The 16,637-nt window shown below is 41.0% G+C and overlaps 1 protein-coding gene across 3 annotated transcripts in view; it reads left to right on the top strand.

Annotated features, from left to right (window-relative positions):
• LOC126194894 (F-box only protein 22-like) overlaps positions 1 to 16,637 on the top strand; it is a 213,153-nt gene that overhangs the window by 109,809 nt on the left and 86,707 nt on the right. For all 3 annotated transcript variants that reach the window (XM_049933246.1, XM_049933247.1, XM_049933245.1), the window contains exon 6: positions 2,665 to 2,876. In XM_049933246.1, the coding sequence (XP_049789203.1) occupies positions 2,665 to 2,876 (212 nt within the window). The remainder of the gene's footprint in view (positions 1 to 2,664; positions 2,877 to 16,637) is intronic.

Below are 16,637 nucleotides of genomic sequence, written 5' to 3'. Positions count from 1 at the left end.
TGTTGTTTAAGGAGTTGAGTGTGATTAATGGGAACATAGTATAAAGAATGAGAAGACATGAAAGGTGAAAAATAATGGCTGGAACCAAGAGGAAATCACACATCAGTACAATTTTAAATCATTATTGTAAGGTACTGATAAAGATTGTACTGATATTCATAAGATACATCGTGTTGTGAGTTACCAGTCCACTCAATTAAAGAATGAAACTTGATGCTGTACTAGAAGAAAAACCACAATGTAAAAATAAAATTAATCCATCACATAAACTTGAATCCAGACAGAGCTGTGCAATCTGTGGAGTGTCAGTCGTTATTTTTTCTTTAGAGTCCAAGCAGAAGACAATAGGCTGCTTCAATGGCTACACCATAACTTGCGTCATCTGCATGCCTCACCCCATCCAAACACGTCCTCTTAAGTTTGGCTTATATATTGATGTAGAACGACTCTAACTCAGATATTCTGTGAGAATTTGATTCATTACTTTTGCTTAAGTCTGATAAAACAGTTTAGGCCACCTGGCTTGTGGAAGCTGGCAGTTACTTAAAAACATTATAGGTCTTTGGTATCCTGTTAAGAGTAATACACTTCACTGTCACTAAATTATTGTGGTAGTTATTAGCAGTGATGGCTTGTGCATAATTTTACCAATGTTCTACAATGTGGCAGCCTATAGCATTCTGATGTACAAGGGTAATAATCATAACTAAATTGAATAGATTAATTTTATGTATATAAATTGACCTGTACAGATATATTTAAATTTTATAATTAATTGTTTAACATAGCGAGGAATAAAATTAAAAAAAAAAAAAAAAGGTTGATGGAACCAGTGGGAATCAAATCTATGCAGCCAAATTCAGAGTCTGTGTCTTTAACCAATTGGCTACCATGCTGTTATGAGAATATCAGGTCAAAAATCCCTCATATGTAAATCTTTAGAGAGCATTTTACCTTTCACTGTGGGACTCGGGCAAAATAAACTTGAAAGTGGCATCTATTTGCCTTTGCCTCACAGAGTTTCAAACGATCAGTGAGCATCATTCCATACCGTCCTGTTGATCGATTTGTGTTTGGAGATCATCTACCTATCTCCTTAAATCTCGCTTTTGCCTCCAAAGATCTACTGGAGAAGGGCTTCATTAGCAGATTGCATACAGAAAACACTTTCATACTAAAAGATGATGACTTTTTCCATTTTGCTGTAGTAATTTTATTTGCTCATGGCTAGTTTCAGTTTTGCAGGCCATTCTCACTTGATGTGGTTCTGCAATTGAAAACTATGCGTTACATATTGAAATGTCAGCATCTGTAAATTTGTGTTGTCTATTCATTTGTGTTGTCTATTCATTTGTAATTGTCAAGCTGTCAAACCAAGACAGCATTTGTGAACTAAAACAAATAGAAAACATTAAATTCAAGACATTGACATTTGAATAGGCAAGGCATATTTTTCTATTGCAGAACCACAAAATCAGTTGAGAATGGACCTGGAGGCTGAAACTAGTCATAAACAAATAAAATTAATACAGCAAAAGTGGAAAATGCCACCTTCTTTTAATAAATCCATTGCTTTAGTATCTGGTATGAGGGGGGTGGGAGAGATTTTCATACTAACTTTACTCATATACTCGCTTTTTTAATGACCATCTATAACTTTTTGAGGTACAAAAGTAGTAACCATAACTAAATTGAATATACTTATTTTATTTTAAAGAAATTTCTTCCATTTGACCATTAATTATTCATTTGTTGTACACAATCATGACTGCGGCTTTGTAGCCATTCTCAGGTGCATGTTGAAATGTTAAAATGTGTCTGACCTGTCTGTATGTAAATTGAACTGCTTAAATATATCTAAATTTTATAATTAATGGATTAACATAACTAGGTGGGGGGGGGGGGGGGGGGCTTGGGATCAAATCTGAGTTCACGAGTTGCCAGTCAATGGCCTTCCACTTGCTCGTGGAGCCATTATGGCAGCTACTCATCAAAAATCTCTCATACAGTACACTTGCACAATACATTAAAAGCAGTTTCAAAGATGAATACTGATTTAGTACTGTGAGTAAATTAGAACTTATAGTGCCGGAAGGATGACGTCACATCAGAGCATCCACAGTCGAAAACATACAGCTGTGTTCCTTGTCTGAGTTGATCTTAGTGTGGCTGAGCATCATTATGTCAGACAGAGAGCACTACAAACATGGTTTTGTTCATTTTATTTGCATACGAGCACACATTCAAAGAGAAATGTCATTATTTTAGTACAGTGTGCAGCCAGAATTCCATAAGAAAGAGCATAATTGAAGTGCAATATTTACAGAGTGCTGTAGCAAAATTGCATGTACAACTGTTCCTCCCCTCACCCTCTTACTTTCCATCCCTGTAACTCATCTCTTTCATTTTATCTACCTCCAGATGACACACACACACACACACACACACACACACACACACACACACACCATATAAAGATTTGATTATTGTTCTTTTGGTTCACACTTAATCTAAGATGACTGACTAAGTCAGTATGGTGCAAATAATAGGGTGTGTTTTACTGTTATTTTTGTATACTCTCAGTATTTTGCCAGTAAGTTTTATAATACAGTATTCCACTTTTTTTCTGAATTAAAATTGGCTAATCTAATTTCTTCTTTTTAGTATGTCAGTATGTACAAAAAATGGTACATCCAGAATCATGTAGCATATTGCTGGAGGCAGATGGTATTGTTGGGACATCTACTAACATGGATCGTACAGAGGAAGTTGAAGGCTTGCAAGGGTGTGTGTCAACACTCCTTTTACCAAAAATGACAGATGTTAATATCACTACATTTTATGTTGATGAGACTGAACTCGATAAATTCAAACGGGTTAGTATGTCCTGACTATATTTGCCTTCTAAGTGCATTGCATTATGCTTAGAGAATGCATACATTGTGTGAAAAATAAAAAAGCACTGTATGGAGCAAGACATATAATTGAACTGTGTTTTTCCACACTTGCTTTCTTTTTGTGGCCTCATTTCAGATTTTATTACTACATTGTAAGACTGCCCATTATTTCTTCACACTGTGCATTAAATTTCTGAGTAAATTGAACTTTGCTGTTCTTTGCAACATATTTCCTGATCTGACCTCATATAGGTTCCATGATACTCAAATGTCAATGGTGTGACAAGTGTTACAAGGAAACATCACCAACTCAACCCCATATTTTAAGGAGAACAAAGCAAACTTTCAAGATGTCAGACCCAGCAATACACCCCACAGGAAAATTTGAGACACTGTTGTGACAGAACACAGTTTTGATCTGAATGTATAGCTTGTAAACATAAGTGCAAAGTGTTTTACAGCGGAGTGACAACCAGAGCCTCCTGTTCGCAGTATGTTAATGGCAAGAGAAGGGGAGGAAGAAGAAGGGAGTCACTTCAGCTGAACATGTTTTGGAATCTTGGATGAGAGCCCTTATTTTACATGAAAGGCATACATAATATGTCTACCTCACGCAAGTACACGCTCAGTGTTGCCTGAAAATCAAAATGAATAAACAAACGTAAGCAACTGAAGAATTATTATGAAATGGAGTTAATTTATTTACAATTTAATCATGCCAGTCACATGAAGAATAGTGCAACTCGTGTGTGAGTAGTTGACTTTAACAGTGTTAGCTTTCAGTTCAAAGAAAATAACACACAACAGTGATGTTAATAATTGAATAGTGTTACGCTATTTTTTTTTAACAACACTCTCTTACATTTCAATAATATGAACTGCATTTGTGAATCAGAACATAAAAGTTTTCAAAGCAAAGAGATTTTGGCACCAACTACAGGCTAGAAACCATGCACTGTGATACAATGTACAAAACACTACCACTTGTTTGTTCGGCGACATTATGATTACGAACCTCTTACTCACTCTGTTGTACAGTACTCAATTCCCGGACATTAGGTGCCCGCAGAGGGCCGGAACAAGGGACAGACAGTCACTGCACGTGAAGTTTAAAAGCTGTACATTCAGAAGGTCATAACTGCATACTTTCAGAATTGTGGCTCAAATTTTCACACATGAGTGATTGCTGCTATGGCTTATGTCTTGGATGTGTGCTTTGTTTACTTAAAATATGAGGTTGAGGTGGTGGATGTTTGCTTGTCAGTCCCCTCTTCCAGTTTAGCTACAATTGACAGAGTTAAGTGACATTCATTTTTATCTGTAAGATGTACGCAATACACTTTTCACAGGTCAGAATATAGATATAGATACTCTTTTATGTTGGTGAATCAGCAGTGCCTGTGGTGCAAGTTTTTTGAAGTGCACTCTTTCTTCCAGTGGTAACAGTTGAGTAGGTCTTGGAAGTAATCTGCTAGTATCATTCAATTCTCTTTAGTATTCACCTTTAATATTCCAGTTGCTTGATTAAGACACATTGTTGGTGGTTGGTAATAAGATAAGTTCTTAAAGATCTTGTCAAAATTTCTAGTATTGTTTTGGAGGGAGTCTTTTTCTATTTCTGTGAATCTGGTTTTGTTATAAACTCATTTTTCTCTGTGCATGGTTTAGGAATTTATTTTCTTTCTCTGTAGAAAATACTCCCCCTTTTTCAGTAGTTCTGTGTCTGTTCCTCTGATTCAGAGTTTGATTTGGCCATGTGTAACTTTAACATTCGTTGTGTTTGACCATCTGCAATCTCGTGGATCTTGCTCACATGTGTTGTGTAAGAGAATATTGGTGTCAAGACTTTCAGCACCCATCCTTGAAAAGTGCTTGATTTTGTATCTAGATCTGTTGGGATGGTACATCACTTTTTGTATAAAATAATTATTCAAATCAAAAACTGATCTCCACATTCCGATGTTTTGGATTTCAGCTCTTTTTTTTTTCTGGAACCAATGTGATCAATTTGGAATTTCCTTGGTAAAGGGTTTGAGGATTTTCAAGTTTTCTTTTTATGTGGAGCTCTTTCAAGATACTTTTCCATGAGTTTCAAATCCTAAGTTTTACAGAAGCACAAGGCACATTCCACTATTATTCTTCAGCACTTGTTAATGTAGTATGCCACTAAACTTACAAATTGTAAAAAGTAGTAAAGTTACTTTACAGAAGTTCCTAATATTGTTCTTCTGAAAGTCTTCTTCTGTTAGTGATAGCTGTAAGTTTGAAAGAAACCAGCTACCACTAATTGAAGAAGGCTCCCAGAAAAACAGTACTAGGAACTTCTATAAAACTTTTAAACAAAGCCTCCAGATGTACCAACCATCTACCATTTGCTTCAAGAATGAATTTGAAAAATTAGCCCCAAATAACAAAGAAAACTGTGAAATATGAGGGCGGTTCAGAAAGTAACCTCCGATTGGTCACAGTGTGGGTTGTGGGGGGAGTAGCGACGCCATCTGTGCGTTCACGCACTCAACAGGTCAGTCGGCATCAAGCCGTGGTCGAGTGAACGTCATACCTGCGCTAGTTTAGTTTTTGTGGCAGTTTGAAATGTGTGCTGCAATAGAAAACCCCGCCAAATGTGAAGTGCGTGCTGTCATAAGGTTTTTTACAGCCAAAGGATATTCTGCAGCAGCTATTCATCGTGAGCTTTGTGCCGTGTACGGACCAAGAGTTATGAGTGAAGGAGTTGTCCGTGAATGGGTACGTTTATTTAAAAGTGGACGAGAAAACGTTCATGATGAAGAGAGGAGTGGTAGACCATCATTGGTGACTGACGAACTCGTTCAGACAGTTGATGCAAAAGTTCGTGAAAATCGACGTTTCTCAATGTCGGAGTTGTCTACTGGTTTTCCACAGATTTCTAAGACTCTCTTGTACGAGATAGTGACAGCAAGATTGGGTTACCGTAAGTTCTGTGCACGATGGGTGCCCAAAATTCTTACCGACCACCACAAAACTCAAAGAATGGTCTCTGCATTAGACTTTCTGTCACATTATGAGGACGAAGGAGAACCATTGTTAAACAGAATCGTGACCGGTGACGAAACCTGGATTAAGTACGTGAACCCTGAGACAAAAGAACAATCAAAGATGTGGGCACATTCAAATTCGCCTACCAAACCAAGAAAAGCCTCGCAAGATTTTTCTGCCAGAAAACTGATGGCAACGGTGTTTTGGGATGCCAAAGGGGTGTTGTTGGTTGAATTCATGGAGCGTGGTACGACCATTAATCAAGACGTATAATGTGAAACAATAAAAAAGTTACGACGGGCTATACAGAACAAACGCCGTGGTATGCTGACTTCCGGTATCGTTTTTTTGCACGATAACGCCCGTCCTCACTCTGCTCCCAGAACAACGGCCCTTCTTGAGTCCTTCAAGTGGGACGTTATCAACCATCCACCTTACAGCCCAGACCTGGCGCCAAGTGATTATCACCTCTTCATGCATTTGAAGAAATGGCTCGGGTCACAGCGGTTTGATGACGACGAAGAGCTCAAAGATGCGGTCACAGGCTGGCTCCAGGCACAAGTGGGTGATTTTTATGCAGAAGGAATTTCAAAGCTTGTGAAGAGATACGATAAGTGCCTCAATCGCTATGGGGACTATGTAGAAAAATAGTGCAAAGATGTAGTTGTAAGATGTATATATTAAAATATTTTTATTTAACTTGGTGTATTTTTTTAAATCAACCGGAGGTTACTTTCTGAACGGCCCTCGTATTAGCAAGCTATTTCAATGCAATGGCAAGTTGCGAGGAACCAAGAGCAAGCTTTCCAGAACAGAATCCAGGATGCACTCACACAAACTCAGAACCACCCAGCATGGATGAAACCCAAATATCTTTAAAGACCTGAAGAAAGACAAGACCCACAAGGAAGATTCATAAACTGCTGAAATGTGGAAAATGGCAGGTGCAGGAATGGCCAAGAAGCTACATGGAGTCTTTCAAAAATGTGGGAAACAGAAGCTATTTGAGGAGACTAGAAAATAACATTGATCACCCAATCAACAAAAAAAAAAAAAAAAAAAAAAAAAAAAAAGAGAGAGAGAGAGAGAGAGAGAGAGAGAGAGAGAGAGAGAGAGAGAGAGAGATAAAACTGAACCCAACAACAATAGAACAATATCCCTCCTTCCAATGACTTACAAAATTCTTTCAAAATCATTACAAAAACACCCTGGAAAGTTAACTGAATCAGCAATTAGGAGAGTACCAAGGAGGGTTTAGAAAAGGACGATCCTGTGTGGAACAAATTTTAAATCTGAAATTCATAATCAGGTATAGAAGAATGAGATCTAAAAGCATTTATATAACATTTGTAGACTTCAAAAAAGCATATGATTGAATTGACAGGAAAACATTATCTAACACCTTAAAAGAGCTTGGGGCTGACAACAAATCAGTGGCAATCATGAAAGACACACTAACAAATACAAAAGGCAAAATTTTTAGGTCGAAACTTGTGTAAGGCAGGGAGGTGACTGTCCCACTGCTGTTCAGTTGTGTGCTAGAAGTGGTAATCAGGTAATGGAGGAAAAGAACAGAAGGAGAAGGAACTAGAAGAATCACAATTGGGTGAGTTTTGATTGTCTGGTTTTTGTAGATAATCTTGCGATCTTTGTTGAATCTGTAGTAGATGCAACAGTGCAGATAAATCTCCTAAAAGAGACAGCTTCAAAAGCAGGCCTAAATATATCTTTTGAAAAAACAGAATACATAACAGATGTGAAGATGGCATAGAAGCATATGGAAACTGATTATGGCAGAATAAAAAAGGCTACAAAATTTAAATATCCAGATGAAATAATACAACCAAATGCTCAACTAACAAAGAACCTGCATAACAAGAAATCTATTTCCATAAATGAAAAACTTCAATACTAAAATATTGTCATTAAACCAGAATGCCTTTCATTAAATACAGCCAAACAATCAGGTGTAATAGAAAAGAAGAAAATGAAAACAATAACGAAAATTTTGGGAACAAAATATGAGAATGAGAAATGGAAATTAAGAAGTAATAAGGTAGTCCATGAAAAAATAGAGCAAATATCAGTCATTATGAGGAAGAGAAGAGTTGCATTTATGGGCACGTAAAAAGGCTAGATGAAAATAGGATAACAAAAAGAATTTTTAACTTCTTTGATAGAAACCGCAAAACATCAATGACTCGCATAAAAGAAGATAAATCAGATCTGAGGGAAATTTAAATAATCGAGGAAGAAGTAGAAAGAAAAAGGTTCAGAGCAAAAGTAAACAGTTTCAAAAGCTTGCAGGAGAAAGCAAAGGAAAAGATAGGTGCGAGAAAAACATAGAGAAAGAATGAAAAATTACTACAAAGAAAGGAAGGAGGAAAAGAAGGATACATAAGTTACCTCATGAAGTCCCTAGTAGGCCAAACTTTTTTTTTAAGTAACTTACATTATTTCCTATCAGAAAGAACCCTGAGAGTGATCATAAAGACACATTTTCATCTTTAGGTGTCACACAAAAATGTAAACAGTTCAGAGATTGAACAGATGCAGAAATACAGCACCTTGTACATAACAGAACATTCATTGTACCAGTTTACATTTTGATTCCATGATGTGCTAACAAATATATCGTTTAAATCTTTACAGTCTTTTTGACAAAGAATATCATTATCATAAACAAGTAAAAAAGTACTTATAAACCTAAATTTCAGCACATTTATTTGTTAGTGTAATGATTTGGTAATTTGGGAATTGTTTTCATGATTTAGGACACTCTAAAATAAATGGTAGTAAAAGTTACAGTGTATCATTTAGTGTACTTGGGCATACTCTCCACCTTTTCAAACCTGAATTTTTTCTAGAGGAAGGAAAATTTTTCTTTATCTGGTAATGTCCTTAGAAGATTTTTTTTTAAATGATTGTAGATGCAAGGTTTATACAAAATATGTACCTGTTTTCAAAACATGCTTTGTACACATGGCTTCATTTTGTGGACTAAAATAACTAATTATGAAAAATTCTCTGTTCTAATAAATAGTAAAGTGATCATTCAATAATTAGCATGCAAAATAACGATAAAAATATTCATTTATAGAGTGGAATATAGTGAACCAACCACTTCCGTGTGTTGTGGTGGTCATGTGCTGCTGCACACTGCTCCAATGACTTGCTGATATTTCCATAGTGATGCCCAACAGTTGGCAGCATTTGCACATGATGAAAGGGTTGAACATTCACAAATGTGTATCTCAGGTTTTCCTTGCGAAAAAACACTTCTGTTGCAGTGAAGACACAGTAAAAGTTAATGTACGCAATTGCCTGAAAGGGTTAAAAAAAGTTCGTCACCACTGCCTCAGCCCTTTGTCATTGAATATGTTCTGCCCATGCTTTCTGTTATGAATAAGAAATTAAAGTTCTTTTTAGAATTTCAGTTTGTAGCTTTGTTTATTTTATGCAATGTTATTAGATCATTATCTCTGTCAAAAGCATGTCTTGATCCATTAATGTGATTGTCCATTATTGCTTAAAATTTTAATTTATTTCTGGTATCATAAACAGTTGTAATTTCCCGACCACAGTCCAGCACGTATGACATAAAGGTACTAGGTTTCCATAGGGACATTGGGTAGCACTACTACATCCCCCCCCCCCCCCCCTTTCGCCTATCCCCATAGAATGTGAACTCTAAATATTGCAAGGACAGTTGGACAGTTGCATTTGAGTTCCTTTGCTACCAGCCTCTGGAACATGCACTCAAGGTACTCCTCTGGAGTTGTACCTCTAAACAAGATATTGTCAAGGTGTACATCACAGTTGGAATATCTTGCAGTTAATCCATGAAACAGTGGAATATGGCAGAGTGAAGAGATTCTGAAAGACTACTGATTACAGCACTAAAAGCCATGTAGCATTAGATAAGCTTGTGATGATGCTACATCCAAGGAAATTTGAAAATACTGTATGCATCTGTGAGGTCAGATTTACTGAATAAGGCGGTGTGACCTCATTTTACAAAGAGTTTATCCAGGGTCAAGTGCGCATAAATTTCCACTTCCGATTGTGCATTTATTGTTATTTTAAAATTACCACTAAGTCTGAAAGTTTATGTACTGTCACCACTGGAGTGGCGCATTAATTATGGGGATTAGGCATTAACACATCATAGTGAGTCTGTCCAGTTCTGTTTTGAAAGTATCTTTTAGAGAAAAGGACACCAAGCGAGCTCTAAGGAAGCACGAAGAAGTTGTCGTCTTAAGAATAACGTGAGCTTCAACATCAGTCACCTTCCATAACTCAGGTGAGATGATTTGAGCATATGTACTGCGGAGAGTCTTTAGGGTGGCCCAAGTTCCTTCAGATTGTGTGACATTTACTGTTTCATGAAATAAGTCTAAAAACTTGGAAAGGGTCAATCCCAAAAATGTTGTCCAGTTTGGGGTCAATTACCACAAGAAACTGTACTGCGAGAGTAACTTGGCTATGTTGTTGTTGTTGTCTTCAGTCTGAAAACTGAAGCTCTCCACACTGTTCTGCCCTGTGCAAGCCTCTTTATCTGTGAATAACTACTGCAACTACATCCACTGGATCCTGCTCTGTATATTCAGGCCTTAATATGCCTCTACAATTTTCAGTGTTTTCCCTGTCCCCCACCCCCTCCCCCACACACAAACATACATTCACTCTTCACTCAAAGGCGACCCCGGGTTTCCTGAGCTGGGGACTGGTAAGTGCCACCAGTCCTCTGTCACTGTAAGCTCTGGTCATACTTCCATGACCACCATGCGACGCTACGGTGGAATGTTGTGTGTTTCAGAGAACAGGGGTCTTGGCTTAACTGCCTGGACTGCGAGGAAGGTACCCACCTCTATAAGAAACCCTCAGCCTCAAGGTATGCTACGTGCTGAGGAGGTGAATGGCTGTTGAGGTGAAACAGGCTTCAGCGAGCAACCTCTGGGGCACGTGCTGCACCCCAGTTGAATCAGGCTTGCACAGGCATGCAGGGCTCTGCCTGGGTCGACGGTTGTTTCCCTAGCGTCTCATGGGATCCTTATGGAACTGTCTCATGAAACTACTACTACTGATGGGACTCCTCAAAGAGAGCTCGGTTGGTCAGTCCTACCGAAAGGAAGTCTCCGAGTATTAGTAACAGGGCATTAGTATGCCATAACACTTTCATTGTAATCAAGTGAAATGGGGGAAGCTTTGAGAAGATATACCCTTTCTATATTAACAAGGCATTGGAAGGTATTGCCGAGTCTCTGAAAAGTGTCAAACGACTACATAATGGAACGCTTTTGGTTGAAACTGCTAATTCCACCCAAATATCTAAGCTTCTGGGATGTAAGGCCTTAGATGACTACCCAATCGAGACTGAATTGCATAACACCCGTAACTATAGTAAGGGCGTGGTCACCTGCTCCGATATAATGGAGATGGACCCCACGGAGTTGCGTGAAGAGCGGTAGAATGTGGGCATCACGGCGGTGCAGAATTATATGAGGAGAGTCAATGGCAAATTGGAAAAATCGGCAACGTTTATTCTAACGTCTAGTACTCCTGAATTACCTGAACATATCCTTGCCGGCTATATCCGCCTTAAGGTTCGCCCGTTTGTTCCTAACCCCATGCGATGCTATAAATGTCAAAGATTTGCCCATACCACTATGGGATGTAACTTCGTGTGGTAATTGTGGAGGCTCCGCTCACGAGTCAGGGACTTCTTGTACACTTCCCCCTAAATGTGTTAACTGCTCTGGGGATCACCCAGCATGCAGCAGAAAGTGTGGGGTTTAAAACGAGGAAAGGAAAATTCAATAGCTGAAAGTACAGAGACACATACCCTATGGTGAAGCTAAAAAGTCTTACAAAGCCATGCAACCACCGGTTTTTGCAACTTCTTTTGCATCAGCCCTTAAAACACCAATAGCTAAGTGTAATGCCTCCACACAAACTCAGACCACAGATTCAAGTACAAGCACATGCACTTGTCGCTGTACCTGTGAGGGAAACGCTCCACTTACAACTGATGTCTCTTGAAAGCCATCAGCGGTAGACTTACCACCTAAGCCACATACCACTCCCCAAATTCAGAAGCCACCTAAGCCATCCCAGTAACCTAGGCAGCCTCCTCCTCCTATCAGTAAAGAAAAACGTCCTCCTAAAAGTAGTTCTAAGTCCAAGAAAGCGGTAGGTAAGCCTTCGGATTGACGAGCACTCTCCCTTTCTGATGGCGACTATGCTCTTGAAGATATGGACTTCCAATCAGAGGAACTAGAGAATTCGGAACTGGCTACGGCTCCCCCTGACCTCCCCGGTAAATCACCACCTCTGAGGAAGAAAGGAAAGAACCACCATTGCTAACCACTGGCTCCCATAGGGACTTCTGTGTTGCAGTGGAATTTGAATGGATATCGCTCACATTTGGAAGAATTGCAGCTGCTGGTCCAGGATAAACCTTTCTGCATCTGCTTACAAGAAACACATTTTAAAGCCACAGACACACCTACACCTACATTACGGGGCTACCATGTATACAGGAAAGACGATACTACTGTAGGCAGGGCTAAAGGTGCAGTGGCTATTTTTCTTGATGACAGATACCACTCCTCTCCTGTCCCCCTTACCACGTCCATCCAGGCAATTGCTCTGAAAGTTCTCTCACCGTTTACTATCACAGTGCGTTCTTTGTACCTGCCCCCCCCCCCCCCCCCCCCCATGACGCTTTGAATGCAGACGCACTGGCAGACCTCTTCCAGGCACTCCCACACCAATTCCTTCTTGTGGGGGACTTCAATGCCCACAATGTGCTGTGGGGCTTGGCTACTACTTGCTCTAAGGGTCGGCTGATCGAGCAACTCATCCATTCTGAGGATATCTGCCTTCTGAACGCGGGTCAGCTGACTCACTTGTCCACAGCTACACAGTCTTTTTCAGCTATTGATCTTTGCTTTTGTTCCTCAGCTATTGCAGATTCAGTTCAGTGGGAAGTGGCTCCAGGTTTACATTCAAGTGACCACTTCCCAGTGTGGATTCGTCTGCCGCCTAGGACAGTGACCAGCAGAAGACCACGCAGGTGGATGATACAAAGGCCAAATTGGCTATAGTGCAGTCGACGGGCTACTTTTGAACAAAAGGATTGTGCACAAGTGGCGGTGGCCCATATCACTCATGAGATCCAAAGGCCTGCCACAGAGTCCATCCCCAGGTCTAGTAACCATCTCAGATGGAGGCCTGTAACTTGGTGGAATGACAACTGTTGATTGGCAATCAGGGCCAGATGGACAGCTCTTCAGAACTTCCAACGGTGTCCAATTTCAGACAATCTTCATGTCTTCAGGTCTGCAAGAGCACATGATAGGCGACTTATCAAAGAACGGAACAGGACTTCCTGGAGGGAATTCACGACTTCCATTAATCGGTCCACTTCCCCTGTGCACGTTTGGGAATCAATAAGACGGATTTCAGGCAAGGGTAGTCCACATCCCCTTACGGCCTTGTCAAATAATGGGGTCTTGGTGGACACGCCAGAAGAGATGGCTCAAGTTTTTGCTGAACACTTGTACTGTTACTAAGTCATCCAGACGAGCTCCTGCTGTTCAGGTATTCCGTCGGACTGCAGAGATGAGGAAGTTCAATTTTTTCTCAGGTAATGAAGAAGTCTACAACCTTCCATTCTCCTTGTGGGAACTGGAATCAGCTTTATCTGCAGCCAGCGACACTACTCCAGGACCAGATGAGATCCATTATACCATGCTTCGTCATCTGTGCCCTGAAGCGAAAGGTTAGCTCCTCTCTTGTTTCAGTCAGATTTGGTTTGACGGACAGTACCCCACGACTTGGAAGGAGGCAATCTTAATTCCATTCTGGAAACGAGGTAAGGACCGTGGTGCCCCTAATGGTTATTGGAGTGTCGCCCTTACTAGTTGTATGGGTAAGACTCTTGAACGCATGGTCAACCGCCGCCTCGTCTGGCTGCTCGAGTCCCGAGGTTACCTGAGCCGCTCCCAGTGTGGTTTCAGACGCTACCGTTCCACTCTTGACAACTTAATTCTGCTGGAGACGGCGATACAGGAGTCCTTCTTACACCGAAAGCATTCAGTTTGTGTGTTTTTTGACCTCAGAAAAAGCATATGACACTACTTGAAGGTACAGCATCCTTCGCAAACTTCACGGATGAGAACTACGTGGATGCCTGCCGCTTCTGATCCAATCCTTTCTCGAGGACAGGCCTTTTCGTTATCGCATTGGCGATGCCATGTCTGATTGCTATGTTCAGGAGAATGGTGTACCCCAGGGCAGTGTCCTCAGTGTCACATTGTTTGCCATCGCTATCAATGGCATCTTCACTGCAGTCAGGAGCCCTGTCAAATGCTCTTTGTTTGTGGATGATTTTGCAATTTTCTACCCTTCCGCTGATCTTACGACGATGAGGCAACTACAACTGAACATTAGGAGGCTGGAAACCTGGGCCCAGACAACTGGTTTTTGGTTCTCACCTGAGAAGACAGTATATGTCAATTTTAATCATGCTCGTCGGAGTTACAATGGGGGACCGTATTTTACTTTTTCAAGAGACAGTGCGCGTTTTGGGTTTATTATTTGACTCAAAATTAACACAGCTCCCACACCTGAGAAACCTACAAACAAAAGTCTTCTGGTTGTTGCACATTTTGAAATGCCTTGATGGAAAAACATGGGGAGCTGACAGGTTTTGCCTCCTACAGTTTTATAGGGCATTTGTTCGATCACACTTAGACTATGGCAGCATGTTCTATGGATTGGCCCATCCTTCCTACCTCCGGATGTTATATGCTGTCCACCATGCGGGCATTCGGATCTCGACTGGAGCCTTTCGGACCAGCCCAGTTCAGAGTCTGTGCAGAGGCTGGTGAACCACCACTCTGGATTCGACGACGTATCCTTTTGGCTTGACGCACTGAAAATCTCAGCGTCACCCCGGTCATTGGCATTTAGTTCAGTGACCCAACCCGCCTTCAAACGACTGTTCAGGAATCGGCCTCAAGTGACCCAGGCATTTGGTATACGTGCTACAGCCTGCCTCAAGGATCTGGATCTCTTGGGTATGAAAATACACACCCAGGGATGGAACGCACTGCCGCCTTGCTGTCTTCGGAGGCCTAAAGCGATTTTAAACTTGACGCAGTACCCAAAAAATTGTACTCTAGATATGGTTTTTACAACTTTGTTTTTGTCTATTTTAAGTATGTACCATAGTTTTATCGTTATTTATACAGATGGATCCCAGCAGGGGAATGCTCTCGGTTGTTCTGTGGTTTTCCCTGATAGGGTTTTTAAAGTGCGTCTCCCAGAACAATTTACAATTTATGATGCGGAGTTATATGGAATTCTAATGGCACTGGAGAGGGTTCACAGACATCACCATACAAGTCACAGACATCACCATACGAGTTTTCTTGTCTGTTCCAACTCTCTTAGTGCACTGCAAGTGCTTCACCAAATGTGTCTGGTAGACCCACTGATTCTGCTCATCCATGACTGCTTACAGCGGCTCCAACGCCGTGGCAAGGTGGTGATCTTTTGCTGGGTACCTGGCCATTTTGGGATACAGGGTAACGACATGGCTGATAAAGCTGCCAAGGAAGCATGTTGGGCCGGCCGAAGTGGCCGCGCGGTTCTGGCGCTGCAGTCTGGAACCGCGAGACCGCTACGGTCGCAGGTTCGAATCCTGCCTCGGGCATGGATGTGTGTGATGTCCTTAGGTTAGTTAGGTTTAACTAGTTCTAAGTTCTAGGGGACTAATGACCTCAGCAGTTGAGTCCCATAGTGCTCAGAGCCATTTGAACCATTTTTGAAGCATGTTGGGATGGTGCTGTCCTTCAATGTCCCATCCCGTTGCACGCCATTATCTCATTTTCTGGCAGATGCATCATGCGTCAGTGGGAGACAATGGTTGCAGGTGTCGGACAACAAACTGCGGTCTCTCAAACCAACCACGAAAGCTTGGCGAACTTTGTGTCAGCCTTGCTACTGGAAGGAGGTTTTGCTTACCAGACTGTGCATCGGGCATAGCCCTTTCACACATGGCTTCTTCCTCTGGGGGGGATCCACCTTCCTGTGAAGTTTGTGGCTTTCAGTTCAGCATATTGTGGCTATGTGTATCCTGTATACTGATAATAGGGCAGCCCTTGGTCTCACTGGAGATCTGCCCACCATCCTCGCAGATACCGATACCAGTGGTAACAGATTGGTGAAATTTTATGAAATATCAAGCCTCATCCGTAAACTGGTGGGCAAGGTCGGCAGATTTTAGTATGCTATATACTGCTCTGCATTTCGGGACAGCCTTCGTCCCCACCCATGAGATTTCATGTTGACTTTTCGTCAGGGCACTGATGACTGTGATGTCGAGCGCCCCCTCAACCCAACTCGTCATCACATCATCTTCACTCCAATACCAAATTGATGATTTCTTTTCTCAGAATGCGTCCTTTCAACCATTCCCTTCTTTTAGTCAAGTTATGCCACACATTTTTTTTTCCCCATTTCTGTTCAGTACTTTTCCATTTCTGATTATGTGTGAGCAAAACTGAAAACTTCCCCAACAAGGGTACATGCAGCCCAGAGATTTGTCTCATCTGCCTGCACAGACAGTGACCCTAATGTTAAGTGAGTGGGTTAGTCTAGCAGGGACACGGAAGCACTGGAGTCCAGGGGTAATCTCACGCAGTGTTTGCTTAT

The sequence above is a fragment of the Schistocerca nitens genome, chromosome 7 (genome assembly GCF_023898315.1).
Source record: "Schistocerca nitens isolate TAMUIC-IGC-003100 chromosome 7, iqSchNite1.1, whole genome shotgun sequence".
Lineage (NCBI taxonomy): Eukaryota > Metazoa > Arthropoda > Insecta > Orthoptera > Acrididae > Schistocerca > Schistocerca nitens.
Note: the sequence above shows the minus strand (reverse complement) of the source record. Positions and strands in the feature narration are given on the sequence as shown.